This window comes from Grammomys surdaster, unplaced genomic scaffold, assembly GCF_004785775.1.
Source record: "Grammomys surdaster isolate TR1022 unplaced genomic scaffold, NIH_TR_1.0 126398, whole genome shotgun sequence".
In the NCBI taxonomy this organism is placed as follows: Eukaryota; Metazoa; Chordata; class Mammalia; order Rodentia; family Muridae; genus Grammomys; species Grammomys surdaster.
Window position 1 is genome coordinate 1,148,824 of NW_021621192.1, and position 19,459 is coordinate 1,168,282.

General features: G+C 40.2%; 1 protein-coding gene across 1 annotated transcript in view; it reads right to left on the reverse strand.

The window, feature by feature from the left end:
- Nucleotides 1-16,796, reverse strand: part of Gabrr3 (gamma-aminobutyric acid type A receptor rho3 subunit) — a 57,652-nt gene extending 40,856 nt beyond the window's left edge. Inside the window, exons 1-2 of the mRNA XM_028760295.1 lie at nt 16,681-16,796; nt 7,790-7,902 (exon numbers count right to left, since the gene is read on the reverse strand). Coding sequence (XP_028616128.1) covers nt 7,790-7,902; nt 16,681-16,796 — 229 coding nt within the window. The remainder of the gene's footprint in view (nt 1-7,789; nt 7,903-16,680) is intronic.
- Between the last annotated feature and the right edge of the window lie 2,663 nt (nt 16,797-19,459).

The following is a 19,459-nucleotide window of genomic DNA, read 5'->3' on the forward strand; positions in this document are numbered from 1 at the left end:
CCCTCCCTCCCTCCCTCCCTCTCTCTCTCTCTCTCTCTCTCTCCCTTCCTTCCTTCCTTCCTTTCTTTCTTTCTTTCTTTCTTTCTTTCTTTCTTTCTTTCTTTCTTTCTTTCTTTCTTTTTTGGCTAGTAGGGATTTAGGGAGGAACAGTGTTTGGAAGCATATGTAAGAGCATGTCAGAATGTGCATTTTGTATGATATTGGCAGTTCAGTGAGTTTTATAGAGTCTTTGGCTTTGGAATATCAAACTCATATCTCTCCTGCCACCAGAGTCAGCCTTTTCCTTCATACAGTAGTTGGCAGCCTAAAGATAGGTTCCTGAGTGCACTACCGAGGATGCAGACTCAGAAAGGTTCCCTTGTAGATCAACAAGCACAGAGGGTACTGGGGAAGAAGCAAAAAATCTTAGAAACTTGTTTGATGAAGTATGCGCAAATAGAAACTGAAGCAATTTCAGACAGTGAGTAGACCGTAATCTCACTGGCAGCTGTGGCTCCCGAAACAGGCTTTCTGAGCCTAGAAAGTGCAAATGAAAACCAAGAGAGCCCATGCCAGACAGCCATTGTACCATTCTATAGATGCACTAAAATGGATTTCAAGCCCCATCTGTCAGTGAGTCAGTCAGTGAGTCAGTCAGTTTGTGTGTCTCTCTCCTCCATCTGTCTCTGTCTCTGTCTCTCTCTGTCTCTCTGTCTCTCTCTCTCTCTCTGTGTGTGTGTATAGAGGGATTGTTTTTAATAACTTTATCATGTACTTTTAGGTGTGAAGTTTGATCTGCATCTATGTCGACATCATCCATATGTTTACAAAGAATCACTGCATCTTGTATTTTCCTACATTGTAGTAAGTCATTCTCATTTAAATCACATTGTGTGGTAGAGCTAAAAAGAACTTTCAACTACTAACAGATAAAGATTAATCCTGCACAGCTGAGTCCCAGCTGTTTAATCAAGATGTTGGGATTTAGATGAGTCCATCAAGAAAAGCTTCTAGACTTGGCTGAAGAATGACAGAATGGGTTGTAACACACATAAGCATACAACTCAGCAGCCTTCTGGATGCACAATACAGTATAAAACAAGCTAACCCCTTTGACATTCTTCTGTGACCTCATTAATTCTTGATGCTACCTTTATCAGCACCAGATTCCCCTTTTGATTATTAGCATTTCTTACTTAGAAGACTATCAGCTTGCCAGGTACTTGGCCTGCCACTCATATATCCTCCTGTCTAACCCTTTATTAATGCCTTACTTGGCTTCTAACTTCCATCTTTCTAGCATATTGGATCAATTAACTTATATGACACTAATTCTATAAATAGCATTGTTTGCTGCAGGCCTTGACTATGCATGAACTTGGGAACAGCCTAGTATTATTCCTTTATAGGACTCAGCATTGGTAGTTTTGCATTTGCCCTTTATCTTGAATTAATAATCAAAATAAAAGTTCATGAAAACACAGCATCCATAGCTCTGCTTGGCACTTCATGGTGAATAAACCTTCCCATTAATTCTAGTATTGTGAGGGAATGAGGTTTAGAAAGGTCTGGAAGGGGTGGCAGAATGTCCTGGATAAAGCATGAATACAGAGTCATACAGGTGAGGATTGGAGTATAGCGTCATCACTATTATATATTATGGAGTAAGAAGTATCTCCAAGGTTTGTCTTTGTTCCACTCTAAAATCTGCAGAGAGATACTCAAAGAGCCCCATCTCAGGTCCCCAATAGTACAATGTGTAAGAATTAATTGGACCTTAGTAAATTATCTCTACTTGCTCAGCTAAGCAAACACTCATGCCTGTTTTTGAAAATGCAGTACACTATTTTCAATTATACATTGCCAAAATGCAGTACACTATTTTCAATTATACATTGCCAAACATATAGGCTATCGATTCTCTCTCTCTCTCTCTCTCTCTCTCTCTCTCTCTCTCTCTCTCACACACACACACACACACACACACACACACACACACACACTTGCAGTGATTTCCTATCATTCATTTTCTGATGAAACCAGAGAAGACCTTAGATTTGGGATCTTTTAAGGACTATTGGCTCCTTGAGTCTATGGGTTTCATAGGTTCAGTTCAGTCCTTCGAATCTGTCTGTGAACTAAGCATGTAGTCCATTCCCTCTCCCCATTATTTTACAAACAAGCCTTATTAACAACAACGTACACAGTATTTACATTGTACTAGGCATTAGAAGTGATATAGAGACAATTGAAAGAAATAATATAGGGCCTATGTAAGTGCTGTGTCATTTCATATAAGGGATTGAGTATCTGTACAAGTTGACCTCTTTTTAGGCAATGGTGATAGGCTTCAAAACAATCCCTGAAGATATGGAGAGATGAATGTATATCCTAGCTGTTGTTGGCTATTTCTGAAATCCTGAGGACACTCTTATAAAGCTAACTTTCAAGGATATATTCACACTACTGTTAGTCATGAACTGGAATCTCAAGGCTGGTTTTATGATGCAGGTAAGACATGACTTGGCTTATTTGAAGTGAGTTCCTGTTATCTTCTATTTCTTCTCCCTTTCCTTTTCTTTTCAGATTTATACTGTTATATGGAGATGAGCTCTTCAGATTCCATAGACAATGTGTGACTGGGAATACTCTCTAGCTTTGTGTCTGTGTCCTTTGAACTCCATGTCAAGGACACCCAACTCCTGGGTGTAAGAACCTGTGCTCTGATGCCTGAGGGATGAGTAGAAGGTGAGAGGGATGTAGAGGCAAGATGGAGAATTATGGAATAATAGCTACTCACCAAACCTCCAAACGTCACTGTTTGCCTCACTGCGGACTGAGACTTTTTCATAGAGAAAGTAACAATTAAGAGCACAGGGTTAAAATGCCAACATGTGTAAGGATTAATTTGTGCCTCCTTAATCTCTATACCCCAGTTTGCTAATCCATAAGCAGAGCAAATATGGTGCCCACCTTGTAGGACTATTGGGAGAACAATGAAGGGGTGCATACCAAGTCCTTCCCTTAAGGGGAGGACAATAGACTTAACATTATAAATGATAATGCCTTTATAAAAGTTTATAATGGTATTATTTATAGGTAAAGTTTATAGGTAAAATCAAGGTAATGTTAGTCAAATATTAATCATTTTTATTATGGCCACTATGTAGTAATATACATTTATAATTCTTTTTATTTATATAAGGATTTTTTATGCAGGTAGATTAATTAGGGTTAAGTAGAATCATGTATCTATTTCTATAGTGTCTTTATAATATGTTGTACACTGTGTCCTCTCATATCCTTGCAGGCACTCCATAGGTACCAGTCCACATGGATCTTTAGTTTTAGCTGACCTCTGTATGAACGTATGTGGAAAAACAAGAAGGCTTGTTTGAAATGCCAAGCCAGGTGGTGGTGGGGATGGGAACAAGTTCTTCTGACTCCCAGGCTTCTTGTGTGACATTCAGGGACCTTAAGTGGCTTTGATAATGCTAGTTTTTGTCTCATCTCAGCAGCCAGAATCTACGTGCTGAATTGACTTCCTAGAGACGAAAAAATCATCATCTGGGAAAGGGAAACAAAAGGCCCTTAGTTATAGGAGACATGGTGAGTGGGAAAACATAAAGAAAATGAGCAGCAATTTATAACCCAAGTTAAACAAAAAGCTCCCCAAATTTACATCCTCCTGTTTCCACATAATGAGTCAATTAATCTTCTAATGCTTTATAAAAGTAAAAAAAAAAAATAAATAAAAAAAAAATAAAAACCACCCTGGTAGCAGCTGGTTTTAATGCTAAACCTAATTAGGAAAACACATTAAGGCAAGAGAAGTGCTGAAGTTACATTTAGCTCGAGAGGAGAGACGTATGTTCATGAGCTTGTGCTGCGGACAAGGAGACAGGAGGTGACATAAATTCAAGCTTGTCTTTTGTATCCCATAGCCTGATTTCCCAAAGGAAGGCAGCCATTTGGGAACGGAGAAGTGGGTCACTGTAGAAGGCACGGTTCTGTTCAAACAAAGCAAATTAAAGACTGCTTCACAGAGCTGGTAGATTGGCATATCTGACTGGATTTATGGATTTTTCCTTCTGGAATGACTGAATAAGCCATCTGGGCGCCATTTAGCCCAGCCTATTCTCACCAAAACAAAACTAAACAAAACACAAACAAACAAAACAAACAGCCCTCCGTAAAACAAACAAACAAACAAACACCCCACCATTACCACCACCACCACCAAAACCTTAACATGTATTTTTAACAGGCAAAGAGGAAATTTCAGGTTAATTTTATGCTTCTCTGGAGGTGACAATTGTGCATGGGGTGGAGGATGAAGGCAAAAAATATTTTTCCTTGGAAGGAGGGTGCTGGTTTAGCATGCTGCGGCATTGATATCAGCTCAGTGGAACATCATGTTACAATGTGGAGTCTACTCAGAAGCCTGCATTGGTCCTAAGATTCAGAATAAACTCCCTGGTACATCTTCTAATCCTTGGAACATATTGAATCATAAGGTGTCTGTGACTCGTTTGTCTTAAGGTCTACTTACATGTATAGCCATTTCTCTCTCTTTCTTGGTAATGTCCCTAAAATAGATCCTGTTAAAAAACCAAAACCCAAACCAAAAGGTTTCTTCCTCTACAACAGAGAACAATTTATTTGAGGAATCTAGCTTCCAAGAATTAAGACTTGAAATCTTAACTAGAGTAGTAAGACACCTGAAGGAGATGGAGTGGATACCCATAGGAAAGGAAGACATCAATAACATACCCTTCATTAAAGACTTCACTGGAAAATGTCTGCAGCTGATACACACTTTTAGCAAATTTATCAACATGATACAAAATCCGGTAGTTCTCCTGTATACAGATGGCAAACATACTGAGAAGGAACATAGTAAAACAGTACCTTTCACAATAGCCTCTAAACAAGCAAACAAAATCTTGAATTCCTATTGAGAAGAATGCATTACCAGGCACTTCCAACTGTTATGGGAGGCCAGTTTCTAACAATTCATGTGAGATTGGCGCCCCCTAGTGTCTTCAAAGGATCCCACTCCAAAAAACTTTAGGTTTAGAAATCACAGAATTGCAGAAACAGCTATACCTGTACCATAGTTGTAGACTATATTATACAAATGTTGGAAGACTTTTTCTGGGACGAACATCATCTTATTGAAAATAAATGTTAGTTAAGGGTTTTGGGTTTTGGTATCTTTTGGGAGAATTGTCAGAGAAATTGTGAGGTAGAAAAAGAAAAAGGGAGAGTTTCAAAAGAACAGTGAAATGAATACTTTTTGTTTTTAAAACAATATATTTTACTTATTCTTTGGTAATTTTACACACATATGCAAGGCATAAACACTTTCTCACACACACATCATGCACACATACATGCACAAGTGTCCAACACCCCCCCCCCCCCCCCCCCCCACGCACCGTGTATCTTCACCGTGACCATGTATCCATACCTCATTTCCCTCCCTATGGGATTCTAACAGAATCCTTGCCCACTCCCCATATCCTCTTCCTTATTTTTCTTTTTTAAAAACATCAAATCCAATTAGCTGGCCTAATGTGAGCATGAGCAGCCTTTCAATATCCACACCTCAAGGAAAAAACAAAACAATGTCTCCTGAGGGAGACAACAACTGCCAATAGCTCCACAGCTAGACAGGAAGCCTCAAGCCCTCTCTCCTATCTATGCTGGCTCGATCTATTGACTGGCTTGATCAGATCCCTTGCGAGTTTTCTGCCAGAGTCTTCTCTGACTAGATATGTACCCTGTTCACAGGAGGAAATTCTTTACTAGTACCATAAACATGATAAAAGTTGCTGGGAAGGTCGTTAGACTGTAGGTGGGAAATTTACTACCTTTGTCTTGCTTTGGAGACACATTGTCAAACTGCCTTCTAAACATGTACATTTCTACCTGTAGACTAGTGCTGCTCTCAGCCTGGGGCACAGAAGCTTCTTTTGGCAGTGGTTGTCAGTCAGTCAGAGACTCACAGTGCTGAGAATATGTGACTGTTGGGTGCTTAGCCCTAAATTAAAATATCATTAAACCGGAGTAGTTTCAAGGCTTCTTTGATCATAAATTGGAATTCAACAATAGTGATGAATACTCCAGAAAATAAAAAGTAATAGACTCACTGAGACTGTAAATCAGATGATGGTAAAGGAACCCAGTGGTTCTCAGAGCCTCAGCCGCAGCATCATTTACCAGTGTCAGCAGCATCTGCCCACTGTGAAGACCAGTGAACTCTCAGGCCCACCTAGATCTAGCTGACCCAGATAGGGCTCAGAGCCCTGATTGTTCAGAGCCTTTTCGATTATTCTGATGTTGAAGACAGTTTGAATCACAAAGTAGAGTTTAGGCCAATGGTTCCCACAAAATTACATAAGAAAACGAGGGGTTGAGGAGATTGCCAGTCAGGTAAAGCATACAGGTGATAACTGAAGTTTGGATACTCAGCACTCCCTTACCCGCTGGGTGGGCATGGCAGCCTGCCTATCATTTCAGCACTGAGAAGGTAGAGGCACAGGATCCCCACCCCCCACCGAGGGAGATGGCTAGCCAGACTAGACACAGCAACAAGCTCTATTTTCAACTAAGAGGTCTTGCCTCAATGAGTAATGTGCGGCATGATCAAGGAAGATTACTGAAGTCAGATCTGGACATTCTACATGCATGTGTACACATGTGGACTTACACTGGCACATGTGAGCCCACATATGTATGGATATACAATTACTCATGCATGTATAGAACACACTGCCACATGGAAAGAAAGGAAGGAAGGAAGGCTGCCCCATGGGGGGAGCAACAGTGTCAACGGGCCAGGTTTCCCAGAGCTCCTGGGGACTGGACCACCAACCAAAGAGTACACATGGAGGGACCCATGTGGCAGAGGATAGCCTTGTTGGACATCAGTGAGAGATGTGCCCCTTGGGCCTGACGGTGTTCGTGTAGAGGAGTGTGAGGGCAGGAAACCCCCTCAGGTCCTTTAGTTTCTTCTCCAACTCCTCCATTGGGGGAGAGACAGCTCAGAGGTTAACACTGCTCTTCTAGAGATCTTGAGTTCAATTCCCAGCAACCACATGGTGGCTCACAACCATCTGTAATGGGTTCTAATGCCCTCTTCTGGTGTGTCTGAAGATAGCTACAGTGTAGTCGTCATATACATAAAATAAATAAATAAAATAGGAAGAAAAAGGAGACTTTTGAACTTCTCTATCCATGGGTTTCTACACTAGACTATGTAGGCTCCTGATGGTGCCTGTTCATAATGACTGCCAAGGTAAATGGCATAGTGTATTAGAGGGCTTAACACGGTGCCAGATCTTAGACATCAGCTTTAATTTCTAAAAACATTAAAATGGAGGAAGATCAACTTGGCCCAGGGAGTCATGGTATTTGATATTACAATTGTTCTTTCATCAAAGCCCGGCATTCTAGCTTGTGGGAATAACTAGTGAGATTTTGTAAATTATCATGTCATCCAATTCAGCTTATACTAGAAACAGCAAGTCATTAGGTTGCAAATTTATCTGTCTTCTAAATATTGAACACTTTGTACTTGCAAGAGTGTGAATAATAGACAAAAGGTGTTTGAGGGTCAATATACAATGGATGTGTTGTCAGTTGTTACTGATTAAGAGAAGATAATTATACAGGTATTTAAAACTATTTAGTTTATTTTCACAGATGGCTTTTATTCATGCTTTGGTTCTAATTGCTTCAAATTTTCAGTCCCATCCTGAGAGTGTGACAGGTTTTAGCACGGATTTTTGATGATAACACTCACCTCCAAATCCAGGCCTTGTGGAGAAATCATGGTCCTCAATGTGTAACAGTTGTTCTCGTTTCAGGGGCCAGACTTTAGTAAGGTCGTCTTTCCTTGTTCTAGTTTCCCGAATGCTACACCCCAGAGAAAAAGATACACATATGTTTTCGTTAGGTTTACTGTTACTGTGATGAAATGTCATGACCAAAGCAACTCATGGGAAGGAAGGGTTTGTTTGGTGTAGGTTTCCATATCCACAGCCCATCCCTGAAGGAGGTCAGGACAGGAACCCACACAGGGCAGGAACCTAGAGGCAGGAGCTGATGTAGAGGCCATAGAGGGATGCTGCTTACTGGCTTGCTCCCCAACCTTGCTCAGCTTACTTTCCTATAAAACCCAGGATCACCAGCCCATGGATGGCATCAACCTAAATGGGCTGGGCTCCCCTGTCAATCGCTAACATATGCTTTTAAGATTTATATATTTCTCATTATTAGCCATCTTGCTTAGCACAGTGTGGTCTGAAATAAACATGTACAGTCTCATTTCCTTAGTTCAGATTAAGTCAAAGATCTGCCAATATTTGTTTCTTATTATATAAGGGTGTGACAGATAAGGTAAAATAAATTTTAGATTACTTGAAATATCAAACAAAAAGGGATTTAATACACAGACATTTCTCTGAATATGTATGTTAGATGAGAAATATCAGGTGATTAAAGTTCAGATTCACATCAGCTAAGGGAGTACCCCAGGAAGCAGCCTGGGATGAGCATTTGAACACGACACCCAGAGACTGTTCAAGCTCTGCATTAAAGCAGCAAACAAGTAAAAACATTACAAAACTGTAAACTGATGCAAACAGGGCTTCCAGAGCCAGAATAAGCAGAGTGCAGGCACAGGCTGAGACTGCAGGCAGAATGCCTGTCTCAGGTTGCGGTCGTAGGACTTGTGGGTCGTTGGTCCTGGGCAAAACCAGTGGTGAAATAGGCAGAGTCCATTTCCACCTCTCCTCCCACATTTCCTTTTTCCTTTCTACTTTTCCTTTTGCCTTTTTTCAACGCAGCATGGCAAGCTCCTGATATGGAAACAAAATCTTGTCTCTTTGGGATTGGTGAATATAGGCACATTTCTAGGACACTGGAACTACTTTTCTTCTTTCCTTTTTCAGCTTGAGGGACCATTTCCTAGGAACACTGATGCAAACTTTAACAGTTGTGGAAACAATTAATTTAATTTTCTTGCTACATTTAATGTGTGTGTGCACACACGCCTTCCTGGGCCTCCCATGATACTCTTGTATAGGTCCAAAGACAACTTGCTTAACTCTCTTGTCCCCTTCCACCATGTGGGTCTTGGGGGTTGAACCAAGGTCCTCACCCTCAGTGGTGCCCACTGAGCCATCTCACTAAGCTCCAGAAAATGACTCTGACCTGGAGAATTTCAGATTCTGAAGCAGCTGATGAAAGAGATGTACTAGGGTTTGTGAGATGGTCCAGTGCGATCTCTCAGTAGGGTTGTTTCTGGATGAATCCTCAGGGTTTAGAGATGTATTCTCTTCCTAATAATACGAATGGACAATTTGCGAAAAGGAATCTCTTTTGAATAGAAGGCAATAAATCTGAACTTAAATATGTTAAGCCTTTATAGCCTGTGAATAATTGAACACATTGAACACTTTCTTACAAGGAGCTACAATAAACTAGGGAACATCTTCTAAGGAGCTAGGATTAACTATTTATTAAAAAAAACAATGGTGGGGAGATACACTGTTATAAAGTACATACTTTCTGAGCAAGCATGAGAACTTAATTTCCCTACACCCTTCCCTCAAAGTGAATCATAGTTGAATCTGTGTTTGTAATCCCACAGACATAGACAGGAGGATTCCTGGAGCTTGCTTGTCCTCCAGTAGCCTAATTGATGAGCCCAGGTTTCCCTGTTTCAAGACACAAAGTGACAACTTCTGAGGAGCCACCCCTGAGGTTGGCCACTGGCTTCTCTGTATATGCATATATACAAACACCCACACAAATACCTCCCACCGTCCCACTTCCTCACCCCTACCCACACAAACACATACGCGTGTATATAAGAATAAATAGCATAACAAAGAGAGGCTGGTGGTAGCTTTCAAACAATGCCTACTGTGTTCAAGATATCAGCCCAGATGTTTGGCAAATGTGATCTCATTGGCGTGTATCCACATCTTCTGTTTTCCTGGGCCTCTGCCCAGAGTGTCTGCTGACTTAGTAGGTTTGGGGTATGAAATTTTGTAACAGTTTTTCAGGATAACTTGTTTCTGTAGAAAACAGCAGTTGTTAGTACTAGCTGGCTGGCTATTTGTTCTCATAAAAAGGAGAGTAGATGTAATGGAGAATTTACAAACATTTCTCCTTTGGTAATAATATTTTTGATACAACTAAACGATATGCAACTAACGTGTCATTTCAGAAGCTTTCCCTGAAGGATATGGAAATACAGATACATTTGAATGAAGAACCCCAAGAGTGCTGATCACAGGTCTGCTGTGACTTGCTGGCTTGGCAGAAGTGGGTACAGGCACCTCCTCTCACTTGACCTGCAGTGAGTGGTTCACGGTTATCTCATCCCAATTTCCTTTTATCTTATCTACTTTGCAAAGAGAGGCTGCTGGTTGTACCCTCAAAACAAATTTTAGAATTCTGTGTACTGTACCATATATATTTAAACCAATACTTAAAGGAGCTGGAGAGATGGCTTAGTGGGTGGGAATGTTTACAACCATGCAAAAGATAGGAGTTTGGTTCCCAGTCCCCACCTTGGTGGCTTCAGAAACACCTGTAACTTCAGCTGCAAAGATGACACGTCTAGTTCCAGAGGCAACTGCATTCACAAACCTACTTCCACACAGAACAGACCCAGACACATTCACAGACACAGAACAGACAAAGATACATTCACACACACACACACACACACACACACACACACATACAGATATACACACACAAACACGTACCCTTAAAGAGTGTACCCTTAAAGATACATAAAACCTCATGAATACAGGTGTTTGCTTTGAAAACCTCTGACTTAGTATTTATGCATATTTATAATTATATGCAATTATATATTATTTATAACACATGTAATAGTTATAGTGTATGGTATGTGAAACACTGAAGGGTGGACCAGGAGGGGAATAAAATCTGGAGTGTAAAGATAAATAAATAAAATATTTAAAAAAAGCTTAAGAAAAGATGTTTATCCAAACATTATACAAAATGAAAATAAAGAGCTAAGCAGCATCATAAGGCAAAAAAAAATGTTGATTCCTATTAAATTTAAGAATAAAATTTTAGTGCAGATGAAATTGGTAATTCAATGATGGTATATTTTGGCGGTTATATTTTTCTTCAGTTATTTTATGTTTTAATAAATGGAGCTGGGCAGTGATGGCCCATGCCTTTAATCCTAGCACTCTAGAGTCAGAAGCAGGCAGATTTCTGAGTTCAAGTCCAGCTTCATCTACAGAATGAGATCTAGGATAGTCAAGCTATACAGACAAATCCTGTTTAAAAACCAAAACCAAAACCAAAACCAAAACCAAAACCAAACAATAATAACAAAAAACAAAAAAAGAGAAAAAGAAATGGAAAACTAAGTTTTGCATAATTCCTTTTTTTAAAACTTTTTGGATGAAAATACTGAATTTCATCCATGCATGCATAAGTATATTAAATTTCAAGAAAAAAAATTATATTGTTTGAAAAATGTAACTGAATTATTTACATTCCTTCTGACATATTTTACAAGCCACATTATGTGACCAAATACCCACAATCATTTTTAGTGATTTTTAATGCAACAAATTAACCAGGTTCTTCCTTTGATTTTGTTGAAAGAAGATGGTAGGAAGCAAGACGCATTACTTGGTGTCCAGTCATTCACTGTCTCATCGTCAATATTTATAACTGTTTCTTTGTGTTCAGGAAGCTCTTGTGTGCCAGGGAAGCACACAGCAAGATTGGGAAAGAAGGAAGTGCCCTCGTTTTCTCAAAGAGAGGTATGAAGGAGTTTGCAATGATTTCAAGTTAATCTACTTTAATAAGGAGGTTATAAAAAACAGAATCCTGAAATTGTTTAGAGATTACACATGATGCATGTCCCTCAGATATATTGTGTACCCCTAAAGATACATAATGCCTCATGAATACAGATATTTGCTTTGAGAACCCCTGACTTAGTATTTATATATACTTATATGCAATTATATATTATTTATAATGCATGTAATAGTTATAGTGTATAAAAAAATCTATTTTCAAAAAGCAAAAGAAAACAACAACAACTACAACAACAACAACAACAAAGCTTCAGTGACCACGTTGGAATATGGTATCTGGTGTAAACTGAATTTCTGTTTCCAGGCCATGGTCACTCTTATATAGCTACAGAATCAATCGCCTCTCACTCTCTTTGAACAATAAAAGTGAACACGGAACCACCCACGTTCCACCTGTCTTCCTGGGTCACTCTAGAGGTCACCTGTTCTTGTCATTCTAGAAGCATGTCTTCTTGTCAACGTGATTTCGCTTAATATTCTTGTTTAAATTCAAATAACATATTTGGATTATATTCTGCTCTCTCCCCAAGTTCTTCCAGACCTTCTTAGCACCACACAGGGTGCTGTAAGTTACAAAATTTAGTGTAAAACTTGGAGTTCCTGTCTTGTTTGAAAAAGATCATAAATCTGCTAATTATGCTAATATTTCCACAGCTTTATTGGGTGGCTTTTCACACCAGTGCTGGACTGGAATGCTGAAGGAATGCACACAGACTGCATCCTTTGAAATACTTTGTAGGTGATGCAGATCTGTGCTAGGGTCTTCTCTGAACAGTTCATAAGAGTCAACTGTACAGTTTCCAGAAGGCTTATAAACTTGCTATAAAATAAAATCATATTAAGTAGCTCATAAAGACTTGAGGAGCCAGGGTTGGGGAGATATCCAAGGAGGTCCAACTACTCAGAGGAGAAAGGGAGCGGTAAATGGTAAAAGGATTGTGGGAGGGGGTGGCTGGGAGGGGAGGTCAGTGAGTCGGATGTAAAGTGAATAAGTAAAAAAAAATAAATTAAAAAGATTAGCTCATAAAAACTTACATTTAAGTAAGTTACAATTAAAGTATGCATAAATAAATGAAATAAAACAAAAGATAAAGATTCTATGATAAAGTGTCTACAGGCTTATTGTAGGACAGTTTAATAATTACTAAATTCTGCCACAGAGCCATAATAAACCTAAACAGCCTGAGGACAGCAGGATTACAGTAGAACCAGATGTCTTTCCCAAGCAACAAAGACATTTCACTTGCCAAATTCTGTTTTTTAAATTCACTGTCTTTCTTAGAAATAAGGGGAATATTAGAATGACAGACTTGTTTACATATTTAACTTAAAAATATATCTTTGGATGGAAAGCAAGCTTATAATCTGAATGAAAATAGATAACATGATTAATATAATATATACAGGCCTGACTGCATGAAAGCTGGGCTCAGAATAATTGATATAAAAGCAGTGTGTGTAAAGCGTGTGATTTTTCAAACAAAGACTATGTCTCCCTTTCATCTCCACTCTGCTGGCTTTCTTGCATTCTAAAGGGTAGCTTATTGATCAGTTACAGCAGTACCTGTGGGTAATCAGGTTTGGCATCGTACAAAGAACATTGGGATATTTATTTACAACAGAAGTAAGAGGATGCCTGCCTCACCTCTCTGGAACAAGGGTACATTGCTGAGAGCAGTGTAGAGGCAGGCTCTGGGATGACTGTGTTCGCTCAGGGAAAGTGCCCTGTTTCATCCTGAGTGACTGCTTTGAACCAGGATGGTGGTTTACACAATCCCGGGTGCCCTGGGGGATTGTTTGATGCAGCACAGAAGCAGCAGGTATAAATTTTAATGACTCATCTTCTGGCTTGTGGCCTGGAGGGTTGTTCTTCAGTTAGTTCACAGAGAACTGGAAAATAATCATTTGGACTGCAGACAGCAGAAATCCCCAGGGTTTCCTAAGGAGGAAACCAGACCTACACAACCTTTTAATTTTCACTTTTAAAAGGAAGGAAGAGGCATTTAACCTAAGGGAAAAGGTCCCTCCTTACCAGAAAGACTTTGTGTTCACTGTTGACTTAAAAAAGGAAAAACATGTAATAAGCGGTCAGTATAGCTTTTTAAAGTACTGTCATTATTTACAACACACATCTTGCACACTAACTACTTTTATCTTCCACTTCCCTCCCCTACTATTCACTCCCCACCGTGCAGATACATTTCTCTCTGGTTTGTTTTGTTTTGCAACCCACTGAGATTAACCAGGCGGTCTCTGTGACCACATGTTTGGAGCTATCTGTTGGTTGCTGAGAAACAGGGTACTGAACTAAATGCAGTGATTCCTTCTCTCCTACAATCTATTGATAGCCGATGGTTCAGAGGTAGCTTTTGTGCTCTCCCCCCCTCTCTTCACTGATTGCTGACTGGGCTGATCTTGTGGAGACCCAGGGCAGGTAACTCCCTTCTATTGATCTGAGTGAATGATAGTACTAGTTGTATGATTTTTTTTTTTTATTCTGTAGAAACTGTGCCATAAGTGTGGACTAGTAGGATGAATAGGTCTTACTATAGTTTATCTTTTCCTTCTCTAAGTATCTACGGAACAGCCAGCAAAATCTATCGCTTTAAATGGTAGAGATGTTATTTAACATTTATTATAAAACAAACTTCATGAATGTTGGAAGCAATTTGAAGCAAACAAACAAACTTCAAACCAAAAAACACATGTAGTCTGGCATAATCTTACATTCACCAAACATTCCCATGCTGAATTTCTATGGAGAAAAAAAGAGTTAAACTCAACAAGATCTTGTTTCCTCTCCATTCTGTTGGCTAGGTCTCCAGTAGCAGGCATGATTTCTCTCCTATTGAGTGGACCTTTACCTCCCAGAGAGCTATTGGTTGGCATCACCATGTGAGTGACACTTACTACATGTACCTTTACCTGCACTTGCCATGCTGGCCATTGTTGTCATGGTTCATAGGTGGAAAGATTATAAGAGCTAAATACCATGAAGTCCGCTATGAAACCATCACTCCTAGAAATGTCTACACAGACAAGACTGGAACAGTGGCAATATCAATGGATGTGCTGAGGCGGAAGGTGGAAGACTTCATGAGCTCCCACTCATAGACAAAGAGCTAAAAGGGATTAATGACTTCTGGGAGGAGGATTAGCCTCTCCCTAGGAGGAGCTCCCTTACTGGCTGTCCCATGCAGCCTGAAACCATATACACATAGACAATAGAAATGGACTCAACACGGTTGAATTCGTGTATTTGTGCATACAAATACATGTATACATATGTGGGATCCTGAGGTGGACGCCCAGGGTAGCTTTCCACTGCGGGTCTTAATAACTTGAGAAAGTCCGGGAGTTCCAAGAGTTTTATTGTTCATGGTGTGTGTAGATGGTCTAGGTGCACCTCCCAATTTAAGATGGGGGAGCTGGCTTAAATAGGGAGAGGGAAAAGAGGAGGGGCTGGGAAAAGGAATAACTTAACTAGCTACACCCTTTGGCCTTCGGTAACTCATGAATATGGAAATCTCTTGAGGCTGAAGCTTGTAGTCACGCCTTCTACCTGTGTGTGGATAGTGATGCAGACCTCTTGGGGAGGGGCTGCTTAGCCAGAGGAGACTGCAAGGCACAGGTTAAATGGAGGTCTAGACCATGTGTAGGAGCCTAGACTCTGGGGACATGGCCGAACACCTGCCGTTCCTCCATCGGAGTCGGGGTTCAAAGCCCATGCCTAGCCAAGAATCAAGATATCCTTCCACGGCCTGACATACATATGCATACATGTGTGTGTTTGTGTAACAATAACACTGAAAGAAAAAGAGGCTATCAACCCGAGAGCGGGGGGTGGGGGGGCTTGGAGAGGCTGGAGGGAGAAAGGGGAGGAGGATACAATTCTATTTCAATTGAAAATATATTTAGAGAGTATAAAGCAGACCAAGAATCAGGACTGTAGTCCCTGCCTCCTTTAAACCTGAGTATTCTGGAGGTGTTGGTCAAATGTTTGTGTTCTTTCTCCTGATCTAGAGGTGAGTGTTTCATGAATATTTGAGATTTTAAGGGCGATCTTTCAAATACCTGTTACTTTACAGATGAGGTCTTTTGAGAAATCTTGTAACAGTGGAAGACATTTACCAGCTCCTTCTTTGGGTAGAAGAGTGACTGATTTGTCCAGTTGTCAGGGGAACTTGGGGCACTCTCAGTGAAGTCTAGAAAGCCCCAGGCAAGTCGTGATGCCTTGGTTACTCTAATGCACAACCACTGAGTTCCTTGCATATATTCAGGCAGTTCATGTTAGTGATGGGAAAATAGCAATACTGATAAGTTGATCTTTGGGAAGGTATTTTAACTATATGAGCACTATTTTTAACAGGTAACAAATGGTCTTCATGCTTTCTTATGCTCTCTTCAAAGTATAAAACTAAGCTGCCCTCCACGAAATTCACATGAAAAGTTGTTTCTTAAACTACTAATTCAAAACTTAAAGAAATTGTAAACAAGCATCATTACTAATAATAAATGCATTCCTCATTGGAGCAATAAGCTCCCTGAAAGGTGGGGCCTATGTGAAACATTTAACTATATGCTCCCCAAATAAACATAACTAAATAAACAATGCCAGAAATGGAAGATCCCATACTTGCATGTTAACCAGAAATGCCTTCTTCTGATGGGTCAGTGCTATTCCAGACACAAGTACTTTGACAAAGATGGGCTTCCCTTAAAGAGATGTTTCTAGACTAGCAGAGGGTCTGAGGCAGCTATTGAGAGAAACTGGGCAATCACTGATGACTCTGTTTCCATATCTTACCGGGTCTGTTTTGGTGAAGAGAGGCATTGCTGGTGAGGTTTCCTGATGGCAGAAGCATCCAGCATCAGTGTGATCCAGGTGTAGATGAAGGAGACCAACCAAACAGCCAGGACCATGTCTTCCAGAAGGAAGAAATGCAGGGAGATGCCACCAACACAGCTACTGAGATTTCTTGACCATGTGTCTTTCAAAAAATAGATATCATGTCATGAAAATGAACTAAGAAGAAACAAGCAGACGTTGCCCTCAGTGCTGCCCTTTGTTTCTGTAGATTAAGTAGATTGGCATCACTGACAGGCTGTGTCTGTCTGCCTCATTGGCAACGTAAAGAAAATAAGGTAACGCCTTCCATTTTCCCTCTTCCTCGGGATGGTTCTTGGTAGGATGCTTGATTCCCCACTCAATAAACTCTCAGCTGCTGTCCTCAGCAGACAAAGAAGCTATGTTAGGCTCTAATCCTCTTAACCCAGTGCAATACAATTTGAATATATGTAATGATGCTGTAAAATAATATGCTTAATGAGAGAAAGATGATTAATTTAATCTTAATTACACACTGCAAGACCTTTTCCTTTATCTCACGGCTTCATTTAATCCAGAAAGGAATCATTGCCTCTCCTCAAACACACAGGCCTCCCTGCACAATAGAAAATCATATTACTATATTTTGAAGTAAACAACCACATTTCATGATGATGATTTATTCATAATGAAAGTATTCAATTTAAGGTTAAATATAGTAAGAAACCTCTAAATGAAACATTACTTTCCTGGATAATGCACCAAACACTAACCTGTCAGTGTTAAATTAGGGCCATGCATGCTGCCTACATACAGAAATTCTGGCTGCTAATATTCCCTGTATGTCTTAGTTAGGACTTCCATTACTGTAATAAAATGTTGTGGCCAAAAGCAATTTGGGGAGGAGGGGATGTACTTCATCTTACAACTCTCACTCTCTCTATTAAGGCAAGTCAGGCCAGGAACTCAAGTGAGACCCTGGAGGCAGGACTGGAGCAGAAGCAGAGATGATGGAAGAACGCTACTTACTGGCTTGCTCCTCACAACTTTCTCAGTTTGGTTTCTATATATGCCAGTACCACTGGCCCAGGGTAACACCACTCACAATGGGCTCAGCTTTCCCACATCAATCCACCATTAATCAAAAAAATGCCACAGAGGTTTGCCTACAGGCTAATCTTGTGGAGGGATTTTCTCAAGTGTGGTTCCTTTCTCTGAGATGATACCAGCTTATGTCAAGAAGGCAGACAACTAGGCAGCACGCAGTGTGCATGTAAAATGTTACTGAATAGACATCCAGTGACGCTAACTTTCTTCCACTGAAGTATTGAAAGTCAGTTATAGAGACAATTAGAGCGTGGGAGGATCTGCTGATTGTGTTGATCTTGTATATGTCGTTATTCACTTTTCATATGAATGTATTTAACTTAGGCTGTTTATCGTTTTAGCCCGTGCATTAAAACCTCTTGTGTTTTCAGTATGCTCACGCTGTTCCTCTTTCTCTTCCTCTTCTCCTCCTCAGCCTCATTCTCTACGTCTTCCCTTACCTTGTGTTTTCTGAAGAACTAGAGAACAGGGGTGAGGAGGAGAAGGAGATGGTACTAAGTTCACAAGTCTATCTCTAGCAATTTGCGGACGCGCTCACACTGCATTTGTAATGTACTGCCCCTTCACTGTAAGGACGAATCGATGATGAGAACTCATCTGTACTCTTTATTGCATCTCCCCTCCCCCGCCCCATTCCAACTACTCATAATATTTAAAAATGATGCAATAAGAGTTTATGGTTTTTTTTGGTGATGAATTTTAAGTCAAAAATGGTCTACACTAAAATTAAAAACAAGCCAGCAGCTTAAAGTGGAAACAGTTGGTACATAAGAGGTCTTACAGTTTTCATGCAATTACCAGGAAGCATCTGTCTCTCGGTGCTGAGGCAGCTTGTTGACCTTATCCCTTTACTGTTTTCCTTTGCAATCCCAGTAAGCATCTTAAGAAAAAAAAAAAGGCAGAAAAGCACATCTGTCATCATGAGAATGTGGTGAACACTAGGAAACAGCAAATCATGGTTCCTGGGAAGCTTGTAGTAGCTGAGGCTGTCCCTTGCATGAGTTGCTTTCTGTTCATTTTTCCTTCATTCCGATGACATTTGTCAGCCTCTCTGGCAAGGATCCAAGTGTGAACTTGGATAGCGCAGCTATGTCCTCAGATTCTTCCTGGGTATGTAGCTATCATTAGCCCACAAAGGAAAATAAGAGGAGAGTCAATCTCTTTTTAGAGTTAAATCAAATACAATCATCAGCATCAGCAGCAATGATAATATTTCCAGCGCTCCAGAAACTTCCAAGTGAGCTTCTAAGATGTTATGTAAGCTAAATATATTGATCTGGATATTATAGTCATAGAATGTTGATCCAGAAGGACTTCTGGAGGTCATTCAGTCCACATCAACTCCTTGACTCCTCTCTTTTTATTCAGTCATCCTATGGTGTCACTGGGGGACTGGTTGCAGGAGGCTACAGAGGAAGAAATCCAATGATTCTCCAGTCTCAGACCTGAGACGATGTATCTGCATGCAATCTATTCTTACTCCAAGAGATAAAACATTTATTACATTTAATTATTTGTTCTTCACATTCTCTCTCTCTCTCTCTCTCTCTCTCTCTCTCTCTCTCTCTCTCTGTCTCTCTCTCTCCCTCTCTCTGTATGTATGTATACATAGGCAGCTAAGAAGACTTGGAGGTCAATTTTCTCGGTCTGT